General features: G+C 27.4%; 2 protein-coding genes across 3 annotated transcripts in view; one reads left to right on the forward strand and one right to left on the reverse strand.

Annotated features, from left to right (window-relative positions):
• Positions 1-1,566: 1,566 nt before the first annotated feature.
• Positions 1,567-2,145, reverse strand: LOC136988354 (uncharacterized). The gene has a single exon (XM_067286243.1). It carries the CDS (start codon positions 2,143-2,145, stop codon positions 1,567-1,569), a length of 579 nt encoding a protein of 192 aa, XP_067142344.1.
• A 1,831-nt stretch (positions 2,146-3,976) lies between these two features.
• Positions 3,977-27,218, forward strand: part of ArfGAP3 (ADP-ribosylation factor GTPase activating protein 3) — a 34,943-nt gene continuing 11,701 nt past the window's right edge. For both annotated transcript variants that reach the window (XM_067286241.1, XM_067286240.1), the window contains exons 1-3: positions 3,977-4,101; positions 22,929-23,120; positions 26,592-26,723. In XM_067286241.1, coding sequence (XP_067142342.1) covers positions 4,021-4,101; positions 22,929-23,120; positions 26,592-26,723 — 405 coding nt within the window. In that variant the 5' untranslated portion in view covers positions 3,977-4,020. The remainder of the gene's footprint in view (positions 4,102-22,928; positions 23,121-26,591; positions 26,724-27,218) is intronic.

A 27,218-nucleotide genomic window follows, 5' to 3' on the forward strand; every position in this document is an offset into this window, starting at 1 on the left:
TTACAGACGTGGAGAAAACCCGGAAAACTCCACATAGCCAGCCCGTCCGAGCGAGGCGCGAACCCACGACCGAACTCTCAGTATTCAGGGTACGAAGACCGCTTGGCCACTGGTGTACACAGGTTAGTCGGCCGAGTCAATTTGTTTCGAGGGGATACAGGTACTAGTTTAGATGTTGATTGCCAGGGCAGAGCCACCATCTGGGACAAAGATTCACAAGTACCAAAAGAAAGTTTTCTGTAGCATTCCAAATTGCAATTTCAAAGCCATACGGGAGCTCAATATAAGTTTTCGTCTATTCCCACATGAAAAACAAATGATAATTCGGAAATCAGAATGCGGAGCTCATAAATATAACTGACGGAAAAATTATTAAGAATTAGCAGGTTTCTCGATTGTTCAGCTTTATATGAACAAGTTACGCTGTCAATTTTAAAAGATTTTTCCTTGATGTTTATAATGCCAGTAAGTTTGTGTGGGACACAGGATCGGATTTAAGCATTTCGAAGCCCTAAGCTGAACGCTGTGTCAGGTCCCTTACTAACCCATCACATTTTTAGAAGTCACTCATAAAAAGAAAAGAATTAATATAAACATATTAACTACTTTTTATTTTGTGTAGTATTTAAAGTATATTCTGTTAATTTGTAAAAAAAAAAAAAAAAAAAAAAAATTTATTAAAAAAATTTGACTTCAATTTTCTTTTCAGTATAAATTTTTGAGGCCCTAATTTTTTCAATTATTCTTTATTTGTATTAGGCTTTAGCCTGTTACAAAGGGAGTATAATTCCTCCTAGTCTATAAATCACAAATTATTAATAGTTTTCAATTATTTGTAACAAAATTTTTTATATAATTGTATAAATTACATATAGTTCGTCATGGAAAAATTTATACATCGCTTCTACCGAACCTAACATATTTAATTAAACTCAGGAGATCCTATTTTTGTTTCAAATCATTGTCCTTTTCACATTCACAAATCAAATGAAACTTAGAAAATTTCTCATTGCATCGTGGGCATAAATTGTTAGTAAACACATAAAACTTATTTTCTATATAAAGTGTATTAGAATTAAGACGAAGTTAGATAAAAAATCTCTTCACGCCAAAGGGTATATTAGAAAATATATAGTTATTAATATTAGGAAAGTTCAATATCGAGGTATACCAATTCGGTGATATACATGAATGGATTTCTTTTATGTCACGTGACAATAAATTATCTAGTATATTTCGGGTTAATTGGTTACACAGCTCTCCACTTAACTCTAGCGAGTAAATAAATGGTTCTATTGAAGATCCAAAACCATTGACCACCTTAGTAAGTTGTCCAATCGAATTCCTTTTTGTATCTTTTTGAATTGATTTTTTATATAACAGCAGTAAAAAGCTAGATGTAATACGACTACTATCCCTTAGTTTCATTAATAAATTCAAACATCTCTTTATAAATATTGCTGTGAGGCTAAATCTACTTAACTCCAATCTTAATACACTGCCAGGAACCTTATATTCTAATAAAAACAATCTTCGTATAAATTTGTTCTGAATTACGTCCATCTTTTAGTAGTTCGATAAGCACCATAAAGGCGATGCATAGTTCGCTGCATTATAGACTATTGAATTGAACAGGTTGAGCTGGACATGGATATTTTTTAAGTTGGTTATAGCAAATAACTTTATTACACCATTAATTAGCTGATTGGCTTTGACCATAGTTGCCTTGATTTGTCTATCAAAGGATAGTAAGGGTGTTAAAATTATTCCAAGAAACTTAATTTTATTAACCAGTTTTAATTCTACATTATTGATATGAAAAGACATTTTCTTTCTGGGAAGTCTAGTTCCGTTTCTGAATATCATTATAATTGATTTGTTTGGATTGATGTTTAGTTTTAACCTCTTGAAATATGCGGTCACAAGCTGAATCTTTCTTCTAAGAGCAGCTGCCGTGGGCGCAATAATTACAACGTCGTCTGCGTAGGAAACGGAATGAATAACCGTATCACCAATAATAAATCCATCATCTTCTTTATCGAAGCATTTATTTATGTCGAAAGTAAAAAATTGAACAGGTACGAAGACCACTGGTCTCCCTATAGCATTCCACGATCTATCACACAAGGTTCCACTGCTCACCATCCTGTCTGATAAATGCTTCACAGTGGCCGAATAACAAACCAGTCAGTTTTACCATTAAATTATCCGCTCGATATTGTATCATTTTATTGAGGCCCTAATCAAAAAGGTAACATAGCTTGCTTGTAAATATGGCCCTGATGGGACAGATGTCAAAGCTAATTCTTTTTAACACAAAGAACACAATTGTATAGAACGATCTCTCTCATTTGTTTCTATAATATCATATGTAATGACGTGTCCCGCTAGCAATAATTGTTTTCCTCGATATATCATTATATCGGAGGACAGTAATATATGATTAATTTTATGTTGACTAGTTAAAGCGACCCAGATTCGAGGATTTTACAGAGATAAAGTAAGAATTTTGTAAAAATGCAGCGCCCTCTATAGTTCATGAAGAACGTGAATAGAAAAGAGGCGCAAGCTATTAAAAAGGACATCATACATGTAAAAAGTTTCAACGTAATATCGTCATAACATCATTTCTGCCCGCGATATTGTTTGTTTTATTCTTACGCCTAACGTCTTCCCCTTTGTTTCTTTTTTCGAGAACTTTCCGTCTTCTTTTGTTCTTTCATCAGTCATAAAGAGGGGTCCGTTCCTGGAAGCATCGGAAACAATAAAAAGGTAAATCACGTGGGATGTTGGAAAGAAAGTCTTAGGTACTTTTCGCCCGAAGAAGAAGAAAACGGACTTTTTTATACTCAAGCCAAGAAAATGACCGACAGTGCTAGTAGCGGAGCTAGAGGAGAAGAGGCAACGTCTCGTGTATTGGCCGAAGGGTTCGATAGGTGACTCAAGCGTAGCCCCAGGATTGTGAAGTGAACTCTTGTGACGAGTAGAAAAGAAAAGGAAAAAAAGGAAGGCATGAAAGCGTATTGCGCATATAGAAAAAAGTGAAACTTTATACGTAGATTTCCTCGTCATCACAAAGGAACTACATCATTCAATCACAAAGAAAAAATATTCCGGGTATTTTTCTATCCTCTTCGTGTTTTAATTGTTAAAATAGTTTTACCGTAGCTTTAGTTTATAATTATTATAACGAGTAAACGAATATTTTTTGTACTTTCGCTCCGCGGAAAAAAAAGAAAAAAAAATAGAGAGGAAACAATCGCTGGACACCGACCATAATCGGAATCTTGGAAAAGAATAAAAGGGGATCCTGTAAGCGTTAACTCGATTAAAATAAATTCTTGTTCTGTTTTATTTATATACCAGACGTTCTTGTAGGTGTCTTGTCTGAAATTTTTGATCCCGTCTTTGTTGGCGAATTACATTCACGTACTAAATTCACATTTCTCCGATGTTATTTTGTATTTAAATTCCTTTAAATTCTTTAAATAGTTTATACTATTTGATGATTTAAGTTTATATCTGATAATTTTTTTTTTCCATTTAAGATCTTAAAACAAGATTAATTCCGGAAGAAGAACTATAAGACTCGTGGACTCGCATCCGAACCCCTCGACGGAACGACGACATACGTCAATGCCGTCACGTAAACAGAATTATCTATGATTAAATTACGCAAAAATAAGTTGTTATACAAAATCAATTTATTTTCTTATAAGAATTTTAGCAAGATTAGTTATAATAATGAAATTTATTTATCAATTAATTTAAAATTTTGTATAAAAAAATAAATAAAAGAAAAACTATTTTTCTCTCTTAAACGAAATAAATAATTCATTAAAACTGATTGTTCATTAAAAAAATATTAAATATTATTTAATATAATTAATTTCTCATAAAAATTTTTAAAATAATTATAAAATACTTATAATTAAGTTAATTATTTACATTTTATTTGATTATATTTCTTCGAACGTGCAGAGGGCGCTAAATCGTTAATCATCGTCATCAAAAGACAAAATGTCTGATCAGCCAGATGTGTTGACAAAATCAGATATCGCTACAATTTTCAAACGTTTGCGTTCTATTCCGTCTAATAAGGTATGCTTTTATTCCATAAGCATTCTAATAAAGTAATAGATTCCTTTAATGATAATTTATGGCAATTTTTTATCTTTTAAATTCCTTTAATTCCTACATTAAAAATCCTGAATAATGTTTTGAAATTTATGAAGAAATAACTTTAAAAAAACAACATTAAATACACATATACATTATCCCTGATTACTGTTCTATAGTTCTATTTTAAATTCTTATGATAAAAGTGTACAACACATTGAAAATACACAAAATGTCATCTTCAATATGGATATTATAATTATGAAATTGGGCCATCATTATTATGTATACGTTAGTAATAATTATGTGGGAAAAGCTGAAATTTTAGCATAATTTACTTGTCAGTTTCTCATTTCTGTGAAAGTGTAATTTGAATAAATAATTATTTAGCCAGTGGTGTGTTATTCTACGGGCAAAAAAAGCAATTGCCTGAGTCCCCTGCCAATGAGGCCACAAACCAATCTATAAAACAATTCCCTGGGAGAAAAATGTCTGAAGTTGACAATGAATTTGGAAGGCCCTGCAAAGCTATAATGTTCTGCCTAATTTGTCTTCTTCTACCTTCAATATTTACTTAATCTCTGATTTTTGAATTCTTTTTCTTTATTATATTCATTTCATTTGATTCCGAATCGTGATAAGTTTTATTTTTTCCTGTTTGTTGATTTTAAAGGCACATTCAGCTAATCGTGAGGCAGTTTCCTTGTATGTATTTTTTATGGCATATTTTCTTTATTTTGCATCTGTTAAAAACATTATTATAATTAATACTGGATTTTCTAATCTAATGCATGAATATATATATATATTTTTTTAGAGTAATATGTTGAAATACGTCATCAACCTATAAATTCACTTTTTATTTCATCATTTTATTTAAATTATTTTATTTTTAGGCTAAAGAACCTTAATCTTGTATTAAGAAAGAAGTTTTAAAATATGTTTTTAATTCTGGTATATTTAAATTTGTTTGGCAAAGAATATAATAGCATTGTCAGACTTTTATTAAACTGTTTTTATGTTGTACAGAATTGCCGTATATTATAAAATGGGGTGGTTCCATTTAACTTTTATAAACATGTAAAATATGTAATTCCACTTACCATATTTCTTATTATAATGTGATAAGTTGGCATGAGATGATGTAGGATCAATAAAATAATCTTCCATAATGTTATATTTCAAAAAGTTAAAGCTTTATTTATGATTTTGCTAGTAAATATTTATTAAGAATGCAATTTGGTAAAGTAGTAGGCATATTTCCAGATGCAAATGACACATTTCTGAATAGTGTCGTCATTAGGAGAAATTTCTGGATATAAATGATTGTTCCATTTTTCTTCAGATTGTCAAAACTGAAATTAATATCTTACAGAATTGTTTGCTGTACATTCTAGAGAATATATCGTCCATTTTTTTATTAAATCTATCTTCAGAAAGTATTCAATAGGTAGGTTTAGTTATACTTACCTGATATATTCTTCCTATAATTCATTTATGCATAGGCTATTTAAAAAAAGAATATATATGAGAAAATTTCACCAGATATTGATATGAATAAATCTGAAATATTCAAAATATTTGAATTGTCTTATCTATCATCTGTAATAAGCAAATTCATGCATTTGTTTAGCGTAGTATCATGTGCCATATGAAACATCAACTACTACTGTTCAAATTTCTATTGTATCATTTTTATATTAAAAGTTTTGAAAGACTTTAATATATTCTAAAGAAGCAAAATAATTATATAATTTAGCTTAGTTTCCACTTGTAAAAATGCAGCAATACATTTTTATAGGTGGAAGAAGTTTCTTGGAGATTGTATAAGAATTTGTTGTAATAAGACTAATAAAATATTTTTCATGGAAATGATTAACCATAAAAAAATTTAATATTACTCCATTCTCATTCTGTTTGCATGAATTAAAGTATTTCAGACATTCTAGAACAGAGGTAAAAAATATTTTTTAATTAGAGGACCATATTTCATAGGGATCTCATAAATCCATACATTATATAGCAGGTTTCATAAGTATATCTGTTCAGTATACATACACAATGAAAAGATATACTTAAATTGTATTTAAATAATGTCTTTATTGAAAAAGAAGAAAAAAACATACATTCATAACTCAAAATTCAGGTCAACAAAATTAAAAACTTACACCATTTTATAACTGTTGCCAGACCATACTAGAAACCACAAAATGCTGCAGATTCTTAAGATAAGTTATCTATTTATTATAATAATAGTGTTAAATACTTATCAAGCAAGTCTATTTGACAAAAAAATATAGAAAATTAGGTGAAAACGTCAGTTTGATATATTAAAGATATTAAAGTTACTCATGTTCCAAATAATTTATTCCATTCTTATCCTACAATAATTTGATCTAGTAGCTGTGAGAAATTTAATTGTCTCATACTATGATCATGTGAGTAGGATCTCATTTTATCTGTCAAAGTTTTACTTTTTAAATTGTTTACAAAAATTAGAGGTGGTGTACACTGCAAACAATGCTACGAAAACTCGATACATATAGCCTGATGGCATACGTCAGTGGTTGGCTTTTGTGTACACCACATTAATTAAATATAAACATGTGATAATTTGAAATGGATATTAGAAACTTATATAAACATATGAACATATTTAATCAAGCTCCCAGTACTTTTGTTTGACATTGCAAACTTCAGAAATATTCAGAATTGCAATGCCATGCAAGCAAAAGTACTCCAAGCCTGATTAAATCTGTTTACATTTGAGTTTTTAAATTAACACCTGTTTCAAATTATCACATTTCATATTAAAATACTTTACAGGTTTTTTTCATTATCAAATAAAATGGTATTTCTACTGCAATTTCAAATTGTATGCAAGTTTAAGATACCAAGAATTGTTGTCGTTGTGAAATATTAATATTTGAAGTTCTCTAAAAAAATATATATATATAATATAAAATTTAACACAAGGAAAGAATTGCAGCAACAGTACTTATACCAAATTTGGAAGGAAAAGACTAAAATTTTTAAGAAAAATGAATTTAATCAACATTTTGTGGCAGCTATAAATCAGCTGAATAAATCAATTGTTTTTTTTTAACATAGCATAAAACTAATTTTTACTTAAGTAAATATAAATTGCATTTTAATAGTTATTAAGGAAAGTACTGTCCATTATTATAAAATGTTTGCATTTATTTCAGCAAATAAACCTTGTTAAGTTAAAAAAGATATTTTTTATTTAGAAGCTTAATTTTAATCATTTACAAGTATAAGAAGGATCAACAGAGATCAAATTTTATTGTTTATTTATTTTTGAAAAACTGTTTACATCATTTATTGCACATCTACTAAACTTCTATTATTCAATTTTAAAATCGTGTGCATTTGAACAAAGAATTAATAACAAAATTTCTTATATACTGTTAAAAGAAACCGACAAACTTAAAACTAGAAAAGATTACTTCATTAGATTTCTTTATTCTTAAGGATTAACCTTTTGAGTTCCTTTCTTTTGCTCAAAACCAATGAATATGAAGTAATCTCAATGAGCAGTTTTTATTGTGACATCATCACAATGCCAGGCTGCAATTTTTAATCATCATTTAATTTTAAAAAAATCATATGCCTTCCAGACCAGAAGTTTATATATAGTTAATTGGGGCCTCCAGTCCCTAAGCTTTCTCTATCTGGTCTATCTCAGTTTCATCTGTCTAATGTTCTCAAGATTATTGAAAGACAGACAGATGACAATGGGAGCGTATAGGTCTGCAGTTTGAAAATTGCAACCCAAAAATTATAATTAGATTGCAAATCTGACCATGTTTGTTCTGTTCTTGATGTAATTATCATGTTTATCTTTCCTTGAATAACCATTGACATTTTAAATTTACCTTTAGACCCTCCTTTACTTTTTAAAGTTTAACTTTAAATCAACAATAAATGTAGAAATTTTGCAAAAAAAAATTTCTAAATAAACTGTCTTGTCACACAACTCCATCAATAATAAATGAATAATGAAATGGTAAAAAATAAGAGATTATATTGAAAGTTTCAGAAGTTAGTGTCACATGTTTTATTTTTATATTGTAGTATTTATCCTCTAGTACCAAGAAACAAGTTTTATAAGATATGCACATTGTCTGAAAAATTGTTATCATTATCGGACTTCTAAACACAATCTTTAATAATTTATTAAATCAAACAAACTTGTTGACTTCCTTACCAATTTGCTGATCATAGTACATTGTAGATCTTAAACTACTGTTTTTTGCTTTATAAGATGCATGTTTTTACTATTTCTCACATAAATTTTAAGTACATTCATCCTGCAAAGAATATTTTTTCATCAAAAAATTGACACAAAAAATGGGATGCATACAATATAATACAATAGTGTATTTTATAAGGCAAAAAATATGGTACTTTCAACAAAATTGAATGCTAGCCCTTTTTCAGATTTTAGCCATTATAAAACATGATCGTTGAGCAGCGTCGGATTAAGCCTCTAGCGGGCCCTAGACAAAATTTAAATTGGGGCCCCATTTATATAAGTTGCTTCTAAACAAATCTTATATAATGTGACATTAGCGTAGCTAGCATGGGTGACACCCGGTGCTGATATCGTGCTGTCACTCCTTTTTAACTCTTTTATAAAACACTATTGAATTGTAATATCTTTGCACTCGAGCAACTTGAACGCTATATCAAATATGCGATGTCGCGACGTATAAGTTTAGATTTAGAAAATAAATCGTAACCATACATCAGTACTACCACGAGAGGCGGCCCTAGGAAGATTTCTAGATGGTGCGAGAGATCTCATGGCGTACCTGTACATTACTTCTGACGCACGGGTGGCTGTTGACTTTTTTTTTTTAGCTAATGGCTGGTCGACCGCAACTTAGTAAGCATTGTTAAATACAGCCTTTTCTGTCCTATCGAATTTCTTAAATAATTTTTAACTCGTTTTGAAACAGAGAAATCTTCTGCACTTAAGCCGGGCCCCTCCGAATTACGGGCCCTAGACATTTGTCTACTTTGCCTATTCGATAATCCGGACCTGTCGTTGAGATATTTTAGATAATCAATAAACAGTAAAATTAGTGACTGTTGTGTTGATTCTAATATTATTAACCAAAAACATTTTTTTATCATTATTTCCTTTTAATGAGATTACTTAGTGTTTTCTTTAAATGATTTTTATAAATAAAATTTGATTAGTTTATTGTTCTGTTTTGTATTTTTAATTATTCTGAATTCTTAAACAAATTATCAAATTATATAAATTGTATAATAAATTCAGAAATAAAATTTTAAAATAAAATCTAAAACAAACTTAACAAACTAAATTTTTATAAATTCTCTGTCTAATCCATATACTGAAACAAATACAAATAATTTTTAAAATTCCATTCCCATCTCTGTTATAAGAGAGGGAAAATATAGCAATTGGTCTAAAAATGATTCCTCTAAGACTTTTATATTTTTTGGACTTGAGATCTTGAAACATTGAGAAATGCAAAAAAATTTGGGGGTTTTTCTGTATGGATGTTTGTCTGGGGAGTGCGATTTTATTCATCCTCTTTGAAGCTTGATAACTCCTGTGATTTCTGTCAAAAATTTCTGAAATTTTACAGGAAAGTTTGTTTATTAGGGGGATTGATGCTATTAAATTTTGGTGGTTAAAGATCAAGGAGGTGGGGAGATAAAGGGGCTCATGGGTCATATCTTGAGTAGGGTCAGACTTAATGAAAATTTTACTTGTTATTAGCATTTAATTTTTTTTATAAAATACATTCCTAACCTCAAATTAAAACTTTTTGACATTTTATAATAATTAAAAATATTTTATTTAAAAAACTTTTTATATCATAACAGATGGTGCCACACATGCAGTTTTAAATGTTTCCAGGAAAGTTAAGCATCATTGCTGGATTTTTTTTATAAAAGAAAACATTCAGAAAATTCTCTAATTTAAAAAGGATATTATTTGGGATATAAAACCCAAGTTATTATATCCCAAATAATATATCACAACATTAATGCTTTTAAATGTTGAAAATGAAGAAATCCAGTATATTATTTTAAATTAAATATTTACATTAAATCATAAACAAAAGTAAATTCGTATAATAAATTTAATAAAATGTAACATTTATATACAAAGCACAATAACAATTATAATTTCTATTATTTTCTCACTTTTATATCAAATAGAATTACATAATAAAATCTTTAATTATAAAAGGATGCAGATTAAATCATTCTTGATGAATTTAGATTTACAGAAAGATTTACAGATGATTGTTTATTAATAAATATAAATATTAGGAATTGAATATCAGATAATGATCTGATATTAAACTAGATTTGGACAAATTGAACTAGAACAAATTAAATCTCTTACATCTCATAATAAAGAAAGTATATAGAAAATAATAAGTCTACTACTAATAAACATAAAAGAAAAAGTCAATAGTGAAAAAGCTTAAGTTCTAACACATTGTTACATATGAAATGTAATATTTTGTGACAGAATACAAAAAATATGTAATAGAATATCTATAGATGAATATAACCAAAAAAATAGGTGGTACGTTTAAGATGTTACTATTAAATAATTATCTTCTGATATATAATTATGACATTTCGGTTTAAAAAATGAGTAAACAAAATGACTGACGTTGAGAGAATTTATATTAAAAAATTAATGCAAAAATTTTAAAAATAAAATAAGTACATAATAGTTTTATTTAATAAAACCATGATCTGTATATATATATATTAAAAATTAAGTATCGTAGATTACTGATTGATTAGAATGACCCACTTGAATAAGTAAAAATAATTTTTATTTTAAAGTTGTTTATATTAGAAACAAATTAATAGTAAAAAATCTTTGCTTTTAAAAGTTTTAAAAATTTGTAGACTGAATGGCTGGACCAATGAACATGTTAGTTTTCCATTCTGAATAATTTAGGTTTAGAGCCTTAGAATTTTTAGATAATTTGACCCAAATATGTCAGACATAATTTCTCCTAATATTCGAAGAGCAGAAACACTTCTGTACTTATTTTTACATTATGGAAAATAATATAATAAGTACAAGATTATCAGAATATTTAAGAACAGTTAAACAATAGAAAATATAGGATATAAAGATATTGGCAATAGGATATGAAATAATCAAGAAACAATCTTATGTTTAAAAAATATACAGTTAATGTAAACCTGTTATTAGTTTTTTTTAATTATTTAAATTAAACAATTAATGATAAGTAGATTTTGTATAATTGAAAGTTATGTACACAGAATATTAGTAAAAATAAATGGGGACATTGTAGTTGGAAGAATATAACCACATGAGGATGCTATTATGCAAACAGTAAGAAAGCAAAAGATAATCTGTATGCAAATAGTAACTAAATGATATCAGACAGCTAAATATTTAAAATTAAATTATTTATCTTTAATTTTGCAAGCAGGACATACACAAATAGGATAAAAATTCTATAAATACTTAAATTTTTTTTTTATTACTGTTAGTTAATTATGTTGTTTTTTTACATTATTGTAAACATGAAATTAGAACTTAACCTTTATTGACAATAAAGTAAAAATTTTTTGTTTTTTTTTTTTCAAAATATTGGTTTGATTTTCATTTACTGATTTATACATTATACATAAAATGAATACATGAAAAATGCATTCACCGATTAAAAAATTTGAATCAGTTTATAAAAGACGAAGGAAGGAAAACTTCAAAAAGAATCGCAAAATGTGGGTCAAAATTAGAAAGTGCGGCTAATTAAAATTAATCAAAATATTCTGACGAACATTATTATCATTTTTTTTTAAACAAAAGTTCAAAAGCTAAAAAAAAATTAAGATTACACCTTAAACTGCTTTATTTGCAATTTAAAGTGGTTTTTATGTTAAGGAAAGATCAAATAAACTATAACTATTTACAATGTTTTGAAAACATTTTTTGTTTTGTTAACTTAAGCATGTAACTAGGCATTTTAAGTGAACTTACAAATAAAATTTTAAATAGATAGAGTAGAAATTTTTGTTTAATTTTAATATGATTACACATTGCATAAGAATAAAATGCTTTTCAACAATTTTCAACTATAAACTTACTTGTTACATAATGAATTTTTAATGTTGATGAAGTGATATAAATATATTTAAAATTTATCTTAGAGAGTATTTAACATTCTCTAAGATGATAATTGATGAATATTCGAAAAAATAATTTTGTGAATAATAAAAATAGAGAAAAGATTTTGGACTGAATTTTTAATTGAGCCTTTAAAATATAATTCATTTTTATACTGTTGTATTGAGAACTGTTATTATTTAAGATAGTAAAAATTGTTTAAAATGAACCTTGTAGGAAACTGAAACTCACCTAAACAGAAAATAAACCTTAGAAGTGAACAATTTGCTTTGTAAAACACTTTTATAAGCCAGAAACCTGTCTAATGCAGAAACAGGCTTTTTGGAACTAATTGCATAACATAATACGGGTAAAGTAGAATTCTAAATTCTAATTAATGCTATAACTTGCAGGCTTAGGTTTCGATAGACTAAGTCTTGTTATCAAGTACTAAATGTTTTTAAGATTATATTTTTATTATCTGGAAAATAGTTGGGACAAGACAACAGTTTGTCCACAACAGTATATATAAAAGTTACTTAATAAAAACATAATCCTGTGTAAAACAGAAACCTGCCAATACAGAAAATTAATTCTAAAGTTACAATCATATAATAACTGATTTTATTACATTAAAAATCACCAGTTGTGATATTTAAAAAACAAAAACAATTTAATGTAGATGTATAATACTAACTGATATTATATATTGTAAAATTATAATCTGTAAACTATATTATGTTAATATGATTCCTAAAATATTAAAGTTGGGGCTTATTCACAAATAATATGGTCCTCTATTCAGATGCAATCACACAAAGAGTAAAGCTACTATTTTAGAAGTTTTTTATTGCTGTCAGTTATTATTTTATTTGGTTTCAACCATTTATATAGTCGCATTTACTATTAAGTTTGTTGCTGGTCTGAAATTCTGTCAAACTGATGAGGGGCTCAGCTCCAAATACATCTTTGACAAACTGACAGCAATAAAAAATTTCTAAAACAGTCAGTAGCTTTACTCCTTGTGTATTGCATCCACATTATTTGTGAATAAACCTCAGCTTTAATAACAAGTATATATGGACTTTGATATTCATTGAATTCCTAATATAGTAAATTCTAATCCAAAAATTCAGAAATTGGAACTTTAAAATAAAAATATTTAAAAATTTCAAGGAAAATTTCTTAAATTAATATTATGTAGAAAGATTAGCTTATCATCATTATTTTATCTAACAATTTGATTTTCCATCTCAGTAAAAATTGACATTAATAAACAATTTAATATACTATATATGTTATAGTATATTGCAGTGTATTTAAAAAAGATGATAATATAATAATAAAATATTCATATGTTTATATTAAAAACTTGTGCTTATTAAAATAAAGATCTTAAAAGATATTAATTAATGTTGATGAATCATCAATTAAATTCAAAGTGTCATAATTGAGATTTTTTCATCAACTGCTGTAAATATTTTTGTATGGCAACAGTTACAAAGTCAGATATGAAAAACTGCATTTTAAATATTCTTGGAAATTTTTGTCTATATAAATAAAACTCAATAATAAATTGAAGCTCTCGGGATTGCTTCGAGGATCGTGGTGCTAACCCTCAGAATCACATCTCTAAGGTCTAATTAAGTTGAATGTTTGAAAAAGATTATAAAATCATATAAATGGGTTTGTGTTAATATTTTTTTCCCTCTGATCGTTGCCTATAGATGTGGCTGCCATCTCAGCATTTTGGGGTGTTTCTTTTTAGGATTTTTTTCAAACATTCAAACTCGGTTACCTCAGAATCATGATTCTGAAGGTTAGCACTATACCTCCCCATGAGCTTTAATTATATTTTTATAGATTGTAATAATGTCTACATTATTGCATTATAACTTAGTACAAAACTATGAGTAATTTTATTGTCTTCTCTTATTTTTATGTATTTAACAGCTTCATACTACTATATTTTTTTAATAACTAAGACAATATAAGTTTCTCTCCTTAGGAAAAATGAATAAATTATTGAAAGATTTTTTTCAAAGGAGAAAAACTGAGATATTCTGAATAATTGAAAGTACAAATATACATTGCTATAATTCAAAATATGAATGGTGAGCTCTATACTGGGATAAGTAATATACAGTATTCTTTATTTACTAATACTCAAGAACAATAATTGCCACCCCGATACAACAAAACTAAACAAGAAAGCCCATTAAAAATAATAAATTTGTAATTATTTTAAAATTTTATATAATTACAAAAAACCATTTACAAATGTGAAAAATATCAGAACATAAAAGTATACAAATATTAAAAAAAAATCATGTACAAATTGAGAAAATTATTATATAGTATAATATGTATTGTATAATATTCTTTCACAATTAGATTTATATGTATGGTACTAGATGTAACATGCTTTTTATATCGACAACAGATTTATAACAATAGAAAAAGAAGGAATAAATAGTAATATTGAGATGATAAAATATAACACAAAGACGTGAACTATTTATAGTTAGAACAGACCGAGTTCTTAAGCTTATATAATAATACAAAAGCAAGTCGTCATAGTATTTGTCTAAATAGCTGATCAAAGTAAGATTAGGAAGTCAGAAGTGAATATGAGCAACATCAGGTGAATCAGTGAAAGGCTTATGAAATGGCTTGTTTGGAAGAAGATACATTTTAGAAAATTCAGTATTTGATTTTTTCAATAGGGAATATTTGAATATTGAAATTCAAGACTGAATACTATTACTGAATAAGATAACATGAAGGGGTAATATATATTATAACAAGCAATTATTTGTAACATCAATGTCAGGTTGCAAATTTTTAATCATATTTTTAATTTAAAATATATGCTCTTCACCTCAAATTAGTAGTGTCTTGCCCCTGTACGTCATGCTTTTTCTTTGACAATAGAGTCGTGCCAGTCATCTATCTAAAAGCTTTCAGGGGAAATTTTTAAATTGAAATAACACAACTTCCAGTTTGTATCAGAAGTTCATATATAGTTAATCAGGACCTCCTGCCCTAAGGTTCCCATATCTGGTCTCATCTTTCATCTATCGAACTCCATTCTCAAGATTAAGGAAAGACAGACAGACAGACAGACAACAGTGGGAATTTATAGGTTTACAATTTTTTCAAATTGTAGCCCAATAATTAATTGTTTTTATTTATATATATTTATTTAATACACTGATGTTTACTAATCTAAGCTAATCAAAACCAATTTTGTTCATTTTTCCACTAATGTTTCAGCCAAAAACAAAAAGAAATCAGTTTAGTTTTTCAAAATGTGTAGAATTTATAAAATTAATATGTATTTCACATTTTAACATTAACGTATGTGCCAAGTACAATTTTAAAAGGTATATGTACAGTACAGTACTTGTCTATTGTCTTCTCTTTGACTTCCTTTTTTTTGTATAATTCTACTATCTGATCAATACTGTACAATAAATATTTTTGATTCACAAGAATTTAATTTAAAAATAATTTAAGAATTTAAAAGTTCCGTTCAAAATTCTAGTTTGAATTAATTAGAATTTTGAATCGAAAAGATGATTCGTTGTAGTTGTATTTACAATTGTCTTTTTTAAAGAGTAAAAAAGATACATAAATCTTATTTACTCTTAAGAGTAAATTATTTCAATATTATATTTTGATTTCGAAGTTTTATAGTTTTGATGAAAGTTTTTCAAACATTGCTTTTGTACTTGACACATTTATTAATGTTAGATGAAAATATTTAAGCTGCTTTATGAAACTTAAGTAAATATTAAACAGTATCAAACTGTAAACATTTAGACATTGATGTAGTTATTTTGTACTCTTTTTTTTTATTATAAATAACTTATAAAGACCCACATTAGTCATTGCCCTAAATTGAGTCCCAAAAAAATATACCTGTAAAAGTTACAAGAACAGAAACTGCCATCAAGCATTTGTAAATTGGTTGTTTTCAAATTATTACTATTTTATCTTAGATGTACTGTACATGAAATGCAATAAAGTAGGAACCCTTCATTCAATAATTATGTGTGCATTTGTAATTTCTTCATTGTGGAAAGTTGCTATTACAGATTTATTTCATAACTAATTATTCCAAAATTTATACCATTATAAACAGTTTGAAGGAATTATATTCACTTTAAAGGAACTGTTATCTGTAAAAATTGTACCACCAAGAGTGTATTTGAAAACTGAAATATTGTTTTATTAAAAATGACATTGGCACTGGTACCAAAACTGTATATAATGAACTATTACAACTTTTTATGTCAGAACGGTTACTTGATGTCCCCGATATCATGACTTTCCATAGCAAAGTAATCATGAATGTAAAACATAATCATTGAATGAAGGTTTCCTACTTTCATGTACCGTACATCTAAGTTAAAATGGTAATAATTTGAAAGTGATTAATCTATGCATGCTTGACAGCAGTTTCTGTACATGTAAGGTCTAAAAGTATATTTTTTGGGGGATATTGCTGGTTTTTTTCATTTTGTGTGCTTTATAAACAGTTACATTAATTCACTCAGCTACAATGTATTTATCTGTGGAAGGCCACAAGATGAGAAATGTTGCATATGGATTCTCCATAGTGGAGAAATAAATGGAAATATAAATTTGAAAATAATTCTTGAAATATATTTCAAATTATTGTTCAGAGCAAGTGGCAAGGGTTTAATTTTTCCAACAACACCTTTAAATGGTATATGTGGGAAATGCTCTAATTTAGACCAATTAAATATTTTCAACAAATGAAAGCACATTTATCTATGATCATCCTTTAGTATATTAAGTCAAATATCAGGTCAGTCCATAAGTCCTTGCGCATTTTTATGACCTTGAGAAAAATCTTGTTTTGCTGTTAAAAATGTCAGTCTAATGTGATAATTTTTACACGGAAGTGTTAAATTGGATCTCATTAGTATAATACTGTTCAGAATTGTGAACATTTCAGTTGTTTATTTTCGTTAAAATGGAAGTAACCAACGAATATAAAAGACACGTTTTATACTTTTTATTTGGTGAGAATGCTACAAATGCAGCCAAAAAAATAAATACTGTACATAATCAAATCGTAATTAGTTCAAGGACTGCGCAGAAGTGGTTTGAAAGATTTAAAAACAACGATTTTAGTGTGGAGGATAAGGCTCGTACGGGAAGATCCATCGACTTCGACGACGATGCTCTCTCTGCACTAGTCTGCACTGTAAAAAAGGCTATTTCTGAATATTTTGATTCAAAACCGAAATCATTTTACGAAGACGGGATTAAAAAGCTACCATCGAGATGGCAAAAAATTGTACAAAATAATGGTGAATACATTATAGATTGAAATAAAATTTAATTAAAATCTTTTGCTGCTTTTTTTGTAGATAAAAATACGCACGAACTTATGGACTGACCTGATATTTACTGTTTCCATTTACTAGATTGTTTAATCTTGGCAGATTTTTAAATATAGGCAAAGTGAATGTATTGTATTTATTCATCAGTTAATTAATTTGTGAACCATATTATTGCATAGAAAATAACCTTTTTTTTAGTTTATAGAAAGGTGAACTGTGAGCATTTAAAATATCTTTTGAATTACCAATTATCCAAATAATTCTATGATAGGATACTATTCAAATTGGATTTCATGTACAGTTGAACCTCAGGTTTCGAACAATTTGGTTTTACGAACAAAATTTTGAATGCCTTATTTGACTTGGTTGCCATGCAATAACTCAGTTGCCGAACAAGCTACTTGTCAAGCTGGCCACAAATTAAAGCGATACAGACGGTCAACGCCCTATATGTCCTGTGTTAAAGTCGATGACCCGCTCAATCAATGATGGGACTACCGATTCATAAATTAGTGGCACCAAGATCGCTTCGTGTCACTAGATGTCATGATACAAACATCGATGACGATATTCAAATTAGTATAATATTAATATTTACTTTAATATTTATTAGTACTAGGTATATATATATATATATATGTAATGGATATAGATAATATGAGCAGTTCTGATGGTGGTGTATTAATTCTGACACCTCTGTGTGATTCTACTTTAATTTTTCCTTTTTTCCTAAGGTTTTGAGCATTTTTGGATGGCAATAATGTGGTGTCAAATATGAGACTAGGGGTAAGAGGATGAAGTAGGAAAGGACAAGATTCAGTTGTAATTGATTCACTCAATACAATTCACTACACTTAAACATTTATTAGACAGTGCAAAAATTGGTATAACACGTTATACAGGGTATTTGCAGTTTTGCAGAGAGAAAGAGATTATAAATTTTTTGTAGCTCACAAATTGGAACTAGAATCCCCATTGAGGGTCTTCAGAATGTAATCCTTCAGTTAGCAGTTTGGGAGAGAAGCAATCAGTACAGGAATGACAAGGAATCTGAGGGCACTAATCCAAAAGAGGCACACAAACACACTAAACTGAACAGTTGAAAGGATGGGCGATGTCTGACTGAAATTGGCCGCTCCTCATCATATTCAAAGCAGCAAATACCTTAAAGGTGACCAAGAGTCTTGGGAAAGGTGTCACTACCAACTCTGAGAAAGCACAAGTTGACACTACTACTACTAGCTTCTGATGAGGTTATTCTTGCATTGTTTCCCTTTTACTTGTTCGATTCCCATAATAATTTTATATCATATATATATATTATATAATAAGACAACAACTACTACCAGATTTTATCTGATAGTTGTTTGCTTATTACATGTGTACGTCAGATTTGTAGATGTTAGTTTATGTATAATAATGCATTTGTAAGCATTTTTATGCATGAAATACAGCTAAAAAACGTAAAAAAGGAAAGCTTGTTTTGGGGGAGTCAGAAACAGATTAATCCACTTTATATTGTTTCTTATGGAAAAATTTGTTTTGGTTTGAGAACAACTTTTTGGAACAAATTAAATTTGTAACCCAGGGTTTGACTATAAGTCAAATATGATATTTTTATATTTAAAGTCTTTTTGATACCTGCAACAAGTTTCTTTAGTTTAAAATTTGGAAGTCTTTTTCTAAGCAACAGAATAGTAAGGATATGCACAGGCTATATTCATTTAGTATAAATTCAGTGAGTTTCAATCAATAAAACCTTCTGTATTTGGATTTTGTTGTATTTACATAACCTGATTAAATAACCTGCTTTGTAAAAAATCAATAAATTTAAACAAGATAAACTAATAATAATTTTTCAAAGTATTTAGTGTAATTATTAAATATTGCTTGAATTTTTAACTGTTTATAATTTTGACACAATGTATTGCAGTAATGCTATTCATTTGGATATTTTTTTGGAACTTCCAATTGTTAAACTATCTTTATTGATGACTTTGATGTTGGCATTTTGACTTAAGAAATAATGTTTACAAAGTTAGAAAAAGAGTATTTCTAAATTCCTAAGTATACTGATGGAAAATGAGCAAAAGATAGGTTATTAATCATGATAAATGAGTCCATGAATAGAAATATGAAATATACTTATCTTTTTAGATATTAATTATTTATATTAAAAAATTTAGAGAATTCATCTTTCAATAATTATTACATTGTTTAAGCTTTCTTTGAGAGGTTGTACTGTAAATTAAAGTTTTCTCATTGAGTGAAAGTAACAACTTAATTTTTCAAGTTTATATCTCTACATTCTTATAAATCAAAGATAGTGTCAATAAGTATTTCTGTAAGATAGTTTCACAAAATATTTCAGCAGGTAAATAGCTTAAAATACTACTTATTAAGCTTATAACTATAACTTTTTATTAAATAAAAAGATGTAGAAGAATTTTGTCTTGATTGTTTTGTTTTTCTTTTGTATGCTCTTTCTTTACAATTAAATAGTATTCTAGTCTGCTTCAAGTAAGTTGGCACCTGTTGTATACCAAAGCACACATCATTTTACCTTCTGATTGTTCTGAATTAAATGTTAGTTGAATGTGAGCTAAATTGTGACTGATTTCTCTGCGAAATATATTTCTAAATAATTTTGCTCTGAAGTATGTGAAAAAGGAAAATTTGATGTGTAAATATAAGTAGTATAGATATTTCTTTAATGATAATTTACAGTTTTTCAGATGAGTAGTTTCAGAATATTAATATATCTAACAAAAAATTAAATTGTATATTTTTTTCATTAGTGAAAATTATACTTTTCATCTATATTATTATTACTAAAATAGAAGTTGATAATTGTAATGAAATAATAAAATTCAATTATTACAGAAATAATACATTTATTTTATGAGAAATAACAACAATGTAAAGTAAAAACTTTTTGAAGCAGATTATTTTTCTTCTGATACTCTGATATTGTTATAATAGAAAAAGAACTTCTGATGAAATGAAAGAAATAATAAACATGGGTTAATGTTACCTACGGTTCCAAAATGGTGGTTTGTCTCTGATTCCAGCAAATAGAAGAAAGGAAACAGTGGGGATGCACGTTCGAACATAACCTAACCTATTCTAATAATTTTGTTGGTAATAATTACGGTAATTTATTAGAAGGGTTAGGTTAGGTTAGAACGTATCCCCCCACTGTTTCCTTTCTTCTATTTGCTGGAATCAGAGACAAGCTGCCATTTTGGAACCATAGGTAACATTAACCTAAACATCAAAGAATGTTATAAAATATGCAAGAATAGATAATATTTCTGGAATTTTATTTTCTAGTTTTTGTTGTTAGTAGTTAACTTTTGTTGGTGTATCATTTTGTAATTTTAATTTTTTACAGTATAATGTCTTTGGCTACTTTGGAGCTAGTAATAATTGTATGCTATGAATATTGTGTTAATAAATAACACAAGACTGTGTTATTTATTAACATGGTTTCAGGAACAATTATGCTATGAATATATTTAGCATTTACCATATTTAATTTTAGAACCATCTTGAATTTTTTCCTAAGATTTAGAGACATTATTTTTTAATATCCATAAATTAGTATTGTTTTAATCTGTTAAAAATATGACTTTGCTCAAGTTAGTGCACTTTAGTGAAGTGATACTTAAATTGCTGGGCTGTTTATTTACATTATTTATTCTTTTAAAAGACTAATTATAATTTATACTCCTATATTTACTAGGTTGGATTATTGTTTTTGTTTCCTGCCTCAGAGTTGGAAAGAAAAAAAAATAGAAGACAATTGTTTTAAATGTGTGTGGAAATTTTCCAAAGAATACTGCTATAAGAAGTATGATTAAAGTGTTTTGAATGAATTGATCTTTGTCTCCTGATTAAAACAGATTACATAAGACAAAACTTGGGTTACTAGTCCTAGCAGAGTTATTCTTTGGAAAATTTTTGCATATGTTTAATGAAAAAGTCTGCCATTGTGATTTAGTCGTCTAAATTATTGTGTACAATTGTTTTATCTTAAAATTTAGTGAATTCACAATGGACATGAATAAAAAGGCCTGCTTAGTGCCTCTGAGTGGAAAAATAAACAATTAAAAAACAATCAGTTGTCATCTTTAGTTTTTATGTTTTAAAATCTATGCAACCTATTCAGTCTGTTTCAGCATAAAAGAGATTTGATTTTGCAGAAAGAACTGACCATGAGCATACAATTTTCAGAATGTATGTTGATTTAAGTTTTTTATTTAATAATAATAATTTTCACACGTTGTGTATTTCATAGTTAGAAAAGTTTAGTTTTAGACTAAATATTGATACTATTCAATTATTCAAAGCTTTTGTAGTAATAAAAAAATATCCTTTTCAAGAATTATTTATTACTGTCATGAAAAATGATTCAATATAAATTTTGATACTGATATATGCCAAATGTTTAAATGATATTTGGTGTATGTCCATAATGACAATGTATGAATGAATTAAATGGCATTGAATTTAAATTATTCTTGGAAAAAAATTGTAGATATTTTTTTTAATTTAACAAATTATCAGAAAAACTCTGTAAACAGTTGTGTAAATCTATAAAAGTTTTTCTAATAAATATGACTCAGTCTTAAATTTTGAATCATTTGTCAAGATTCATTTTTAATTTACTTAATGACTATACTTCAGTCACACATTATTACTGTCAATAAGTTTCTGATTAATTTTTGACTTTTTTAATGTGTTTAAATAGGTATATTTTTTAATGTATTAATTAGGAATGTATATTTTGAAACAATGAATGCTAATTAAAGATGTTAAGGAAGTGGAGTTGATATTTAATATAAACACTTGAGACTTGCACATTTCAGCATCAGATCTTATGCAGCCATTTTTAATTTGAACGTAACATTATACCTTTCAAATTAAAAATGGTTCTGTAAGATCTGATCCCAAGATGTGTAAAGTCTCAAAAAACATTCACTGTGTATTAAGTATTGACTTTTTCACTTTTTTAGCATCTTTGATTGTGTATTCTATGGAGATTCTTTCCTTAAATAATGGTATTCTATGGAGATTCTATCCTTAAAGGATTTTGTTGTGAAATACTAAAATGAATAAAGATTTTGATATAAATGAACAAAATTATATTATTTTCTAATTTTACATATAAGAAGTTTTAAGAAAAAATTAAACTACACAAATTTTCAATAACAAACTATATTGTAATAATATTTGTGAATTAATTGTTATATTTCTAGATATGTTTTGATTGTGGGGCAAAGAATCCAACATGGGCCAGTGTAACTTTTGGTGTTTTTATATGCATGGACTGTTCAGCTATACATAGATCATTAGGTGTTCATGTGTCGTTTGTACGATCAACTCAACTGGACACTACGTGGACTTGGCAACAGATAAGGGCTATGCAAGTTGGTGGAAATGCTAATGCTGTAAGTTCTTTACTTTTTTAATTATAACAAATAACACTTGCTTATGTAAACAAAAATAAGATACACTGGTGACTTAATATAATGCAATCCTTGAGGTCCAAAAAAAAAAGAGCAAAGCAAATACTTCACAAAACTGGACAAGGAAACAACTATACAAACTCCAAACCTTTATCTAGTCAGTTACTAGTTATTTCTCTGTAAAATAAATGTTTTCTATCTTCTCCTAAGATCTCCCTTATATATTACAGTAGAGAACCGAAAATCGGAATCAATTGGGGACTGGGATTGTTCAGATTAGTGATTTGTTCCGATTATCGATTATGTACGAATAAATATATTAACCTGTCCGATGTTCAAATTTTTCTCCGTTGCGTATCACTTCGTGTTGAATTTTCGTCGATTTTAAGCCTAACTAAATTTTTATAATCATAATCAAGGCTATTGTATCATTAAAATTTATTTCTGCATTTTGTACAAACAAAATAAATATATTGAAGAATATAAAAACATGAAAATTATACTTTAGAAGTAAATCTAGTATCAAAAACGTTCGATTCGGCACGACACAGTCTGACTGAAAATTGTTCCGATTACCGGCGATTCCGATTACCGGGGTTTTGATTAACGAGTCTCTACTGTATTCAAAAATGGAAAAGTCTAAAGAACACAATGTATTTCAAAATTTGAAACCTCCAATCAAGTAAGTATAGATGATTGATGTAATTAAATCACAAATATTTATTAAAATGCCCTTGCCAAGCATGAGAAATGCGTTTCTCTTCTTTATAATTAATACATTGGTCCACTTTGAAGGTCTCAAGGGCTTCCAATTCTGTAAGATGTTCACTAGAGATAACAAATCTTATCAAAGAGACCTAATCTATTTTTGCTGGACTAGATAAAGGTACTGTGGTGATATAGGTCCAAAAAGTTAACTATATTCAGAGGCAGAATCATTTCTGCTATTTGTAAGAATAATCCTTGTCACATTGTGACCACTGTTTATTATCTTAGTTAATGTTTACCATATATCATCTATTTTGCTCCAGCTTTTTCTCTACCAAAACTGCATAAATAGATTTTAACCTAAATATTAAGCTATGTTTGTATGGTGACAATTACAATGTATACACATGACTGGCAAAATGTTACAAATTGAGCCAATTGATTTTGAGTTGTGCCATTAACCATCAATTAACTCTACAGCTTACAATAAGATTAAATAAAAGCTACACAATCTGAAATGATTGGTGATAATTGGGGGTTAATTGGCTGTCTGCATTTGTGTGTGAACCTTTATTATATTTAGTCACTAATGTGCTAAAGCATATAGTATTGTTGAATGTTGTAATTTTTATGCTCTAATAAAAAAACAATATGTAATTATATATTTACAAGATTCAAAAAAATGCAAAACTAAATGATTGTCAATGCAACGTTTTATTGGAATTTGACAACTAACTACATTTAAATAATAATTTTATGCATGTAAACAAGAAATCAAAATTATTTATTCAGTAATGTTTTTTAGTCATTCTGCAGCCATTGTTAGCCCTCAAAGATTATAAATGAACCACATAGAATATAAATTTTAAATTTACTTGTTACGTTTAGAATATAGTATCATAAAACATGAATTAGAAAAATTATAAAATTAAATGGTTTCCAAGTTTTGCACATTTGCATGACATTATATAGTACGAGTATATAATAAAGCTATCTTTTTTGTAAAATGAAGCTAATTCAGTAGTTTTTTATATTAATATTAGAATTTTAAAAAGGATATTATAGAAAGGATATAATTTTATTTAAATCACTGTTTTAAATGAAACATTATAGAAAAGTTCAAAATCGCCTTATATCAGATATTGTTTTTGTTTAATGGTGGATGATGATGATGATGATATAAAACTATAAATTCAAAATATAACATTTAATAATGGTTGCAGTTGTGACATATTATTAGTTAGAAAAATCATATTAAAAATATATTAAACTTTTTAGAATTTTTGAAGATATATGCATGAAATCATAACACACCTGTGCATATATGTTTTTGAAATAATCCAGCCTCAAGTAGTAAAAATAAAATTTTACATTTTTTAGCAGATGTTATTATCTTGCATCTTATGTAATAGAATTACTTATTGTAATCACAGATATTGTTTTCTGTCATCTAATAATATCAGAATTAGCACTTTCCAAAGCATACAAGTTAAGCAAAGTTTTATCTTTGTATTTTATTATTATTTTCATCCAAATAGAGTAAAAATCAACTTAAAAATTCTTATTGGTGCTTAAGCGTTAATCATTTTATTTTCTCACATTATTACAAAAACTAGTAGGTATACAACACTGGATGAATTATTGTATTTTATCAATTCTAAGACACCATGAGTTTACAATTAATTAAAAGATACTTTGCTTTTATGGAGAGAGAATTTTTAAAATTGGTTGAAAGTTTAAAAAATAATACAAAAATTATGAAACAGATGTCAGGCTACTTTATTTCTGTACTCTGCTGCATAAACAGTAATTTTGTTTTAACACTTTCAAGATATTATTATTAGAAACTTGCATTTTAAAAAATTAAGAGGCATTTAAATTAAATACTCACTATTGGTGATATACATTTGAATTAATGTGAACATTGAGAAGTATAGCAAAAATCATTTATTATGTTATAATACACCACATGATTTACTTGCGATGATACTATTGATTATTTTGGACGTTAAATATGAGAAAACCGTGAATTCAAAACTTGCCATGTTATATTAATTGTATAAATTATTTAATGTGTTAAATACTTAAATGCTTTAAATAACCATATTAAACTGCATGGTTGCTAAGTTTTTGCCAACCAAAAAGTACAGTAGCTTTCAGTTTTGATAAAACTATATTCTCACTTTTATATATTATATAAATTTAATGAATTCATCTAAAAATTTGGCTATAGATAGACCATTCTCTCTCATTAAATTTAATGATTATAAATTAATTTAATTTTAGAATATCCTAGAAGAAAAGATTGGCTCAAAGCAGGACTTGAACCTACAACTCCTGCTTAATGTGCAGATAAATTTCTGGAGGATTACACGAAGGTTTAGGTAGTATAACTGGCAACACATCTGCATGGTAAGCTGGAGTTGTAGATTCGAGTCCTACTTTGGGCTAATCTAGAATATTCTAAAATTAAATTTATTTACAAATAATTATTAAATTTAACAAGAGATTGCAGCCTAACTGCTTACCTCCTGCCACATTACTTAATAATTGTTTAGCTTTAATAGCTCAACCAAGGATTTCAGCTGTTCATCTGCTATTTGAAGTAATTATCAAGTTGATTGTATTTATTATAGTTGTTAGTATTTTTTATTTGTATACAAAAATTATATTTTAAATCTTAATGAAATTAAATCTTTAATTATAATGATAATTCACAAATTAAATTAGTATTAATTTTTTTAGTTATCTTTTTTTCAACAACATAACTGTCAAACTGCAGATGCTCAACAAAAATATAATAGTAGAGCTGCCCAGTTATACAGAGAGAAACTTTATCATATGGCATCAAATGCTATGAGACTACATGGAACTAAGGTAATTTAAATCATATTTTTTGAAATTTTTTATTTAAAATTGTTTTATATTAAAATTCTGTAAAAGTTCAAATAATTTATGTGAATAAAATAATTTTGTATGCATGTATCAATTATAAAACTCAGTTAAAAAGTTTTTCAAGGGACAAACTTAACTTAAAAAACTGAAGAGAAATGAAAATAGTATAACTTAATAATCCATATTTATTTAACAATGTTCCACCAATTTACAGTGAATTAGGCCTGTATAGTATCTATTTAGATATTTGTCTAATGTAGTCTGCTTCATCTGTTTTGTTCTGTAAAATAAAAATACATGTTATGACAAAACCACATGTACTAAAATTTGTCAAAGACTTATAGTATAACTCATATATTAATAGCACTTTTCAGAACTTGCTGTTTTTTGCAATCATTGTTGCCAGATCAACAATGATTGCAAAAAACAGCAAATTTTAAATTTTCTCGCATGTTTATCTGGAAATATGTGAGAAAA

The sequence above is a fragment of the Centruroides vittatus genome, unplaced genomic scaffold, assembly GCF_030686945.1.
Source record: "Centruroides vittatus isolate TY-2023 unplaced genomic scaffold, ASM3068694v2 scaffold_3293, whole genome shotgun sequence".
NCBI lineage: Eukaryota > Metazoa > Arthropoda > Arachnida > Scorpiones > Buthidae > Centruroides > Centruroides vittatus.

Excerpts from the sequence above, each read along its gene's own strand:
- LOC136988354 (XM_067286243.1), bottom strand. The coding sequence starts at position 2,145 with ATGGTGAGCAGTGGAACCTTGTGTGATAGATCGTGGAATGCTATAGGG.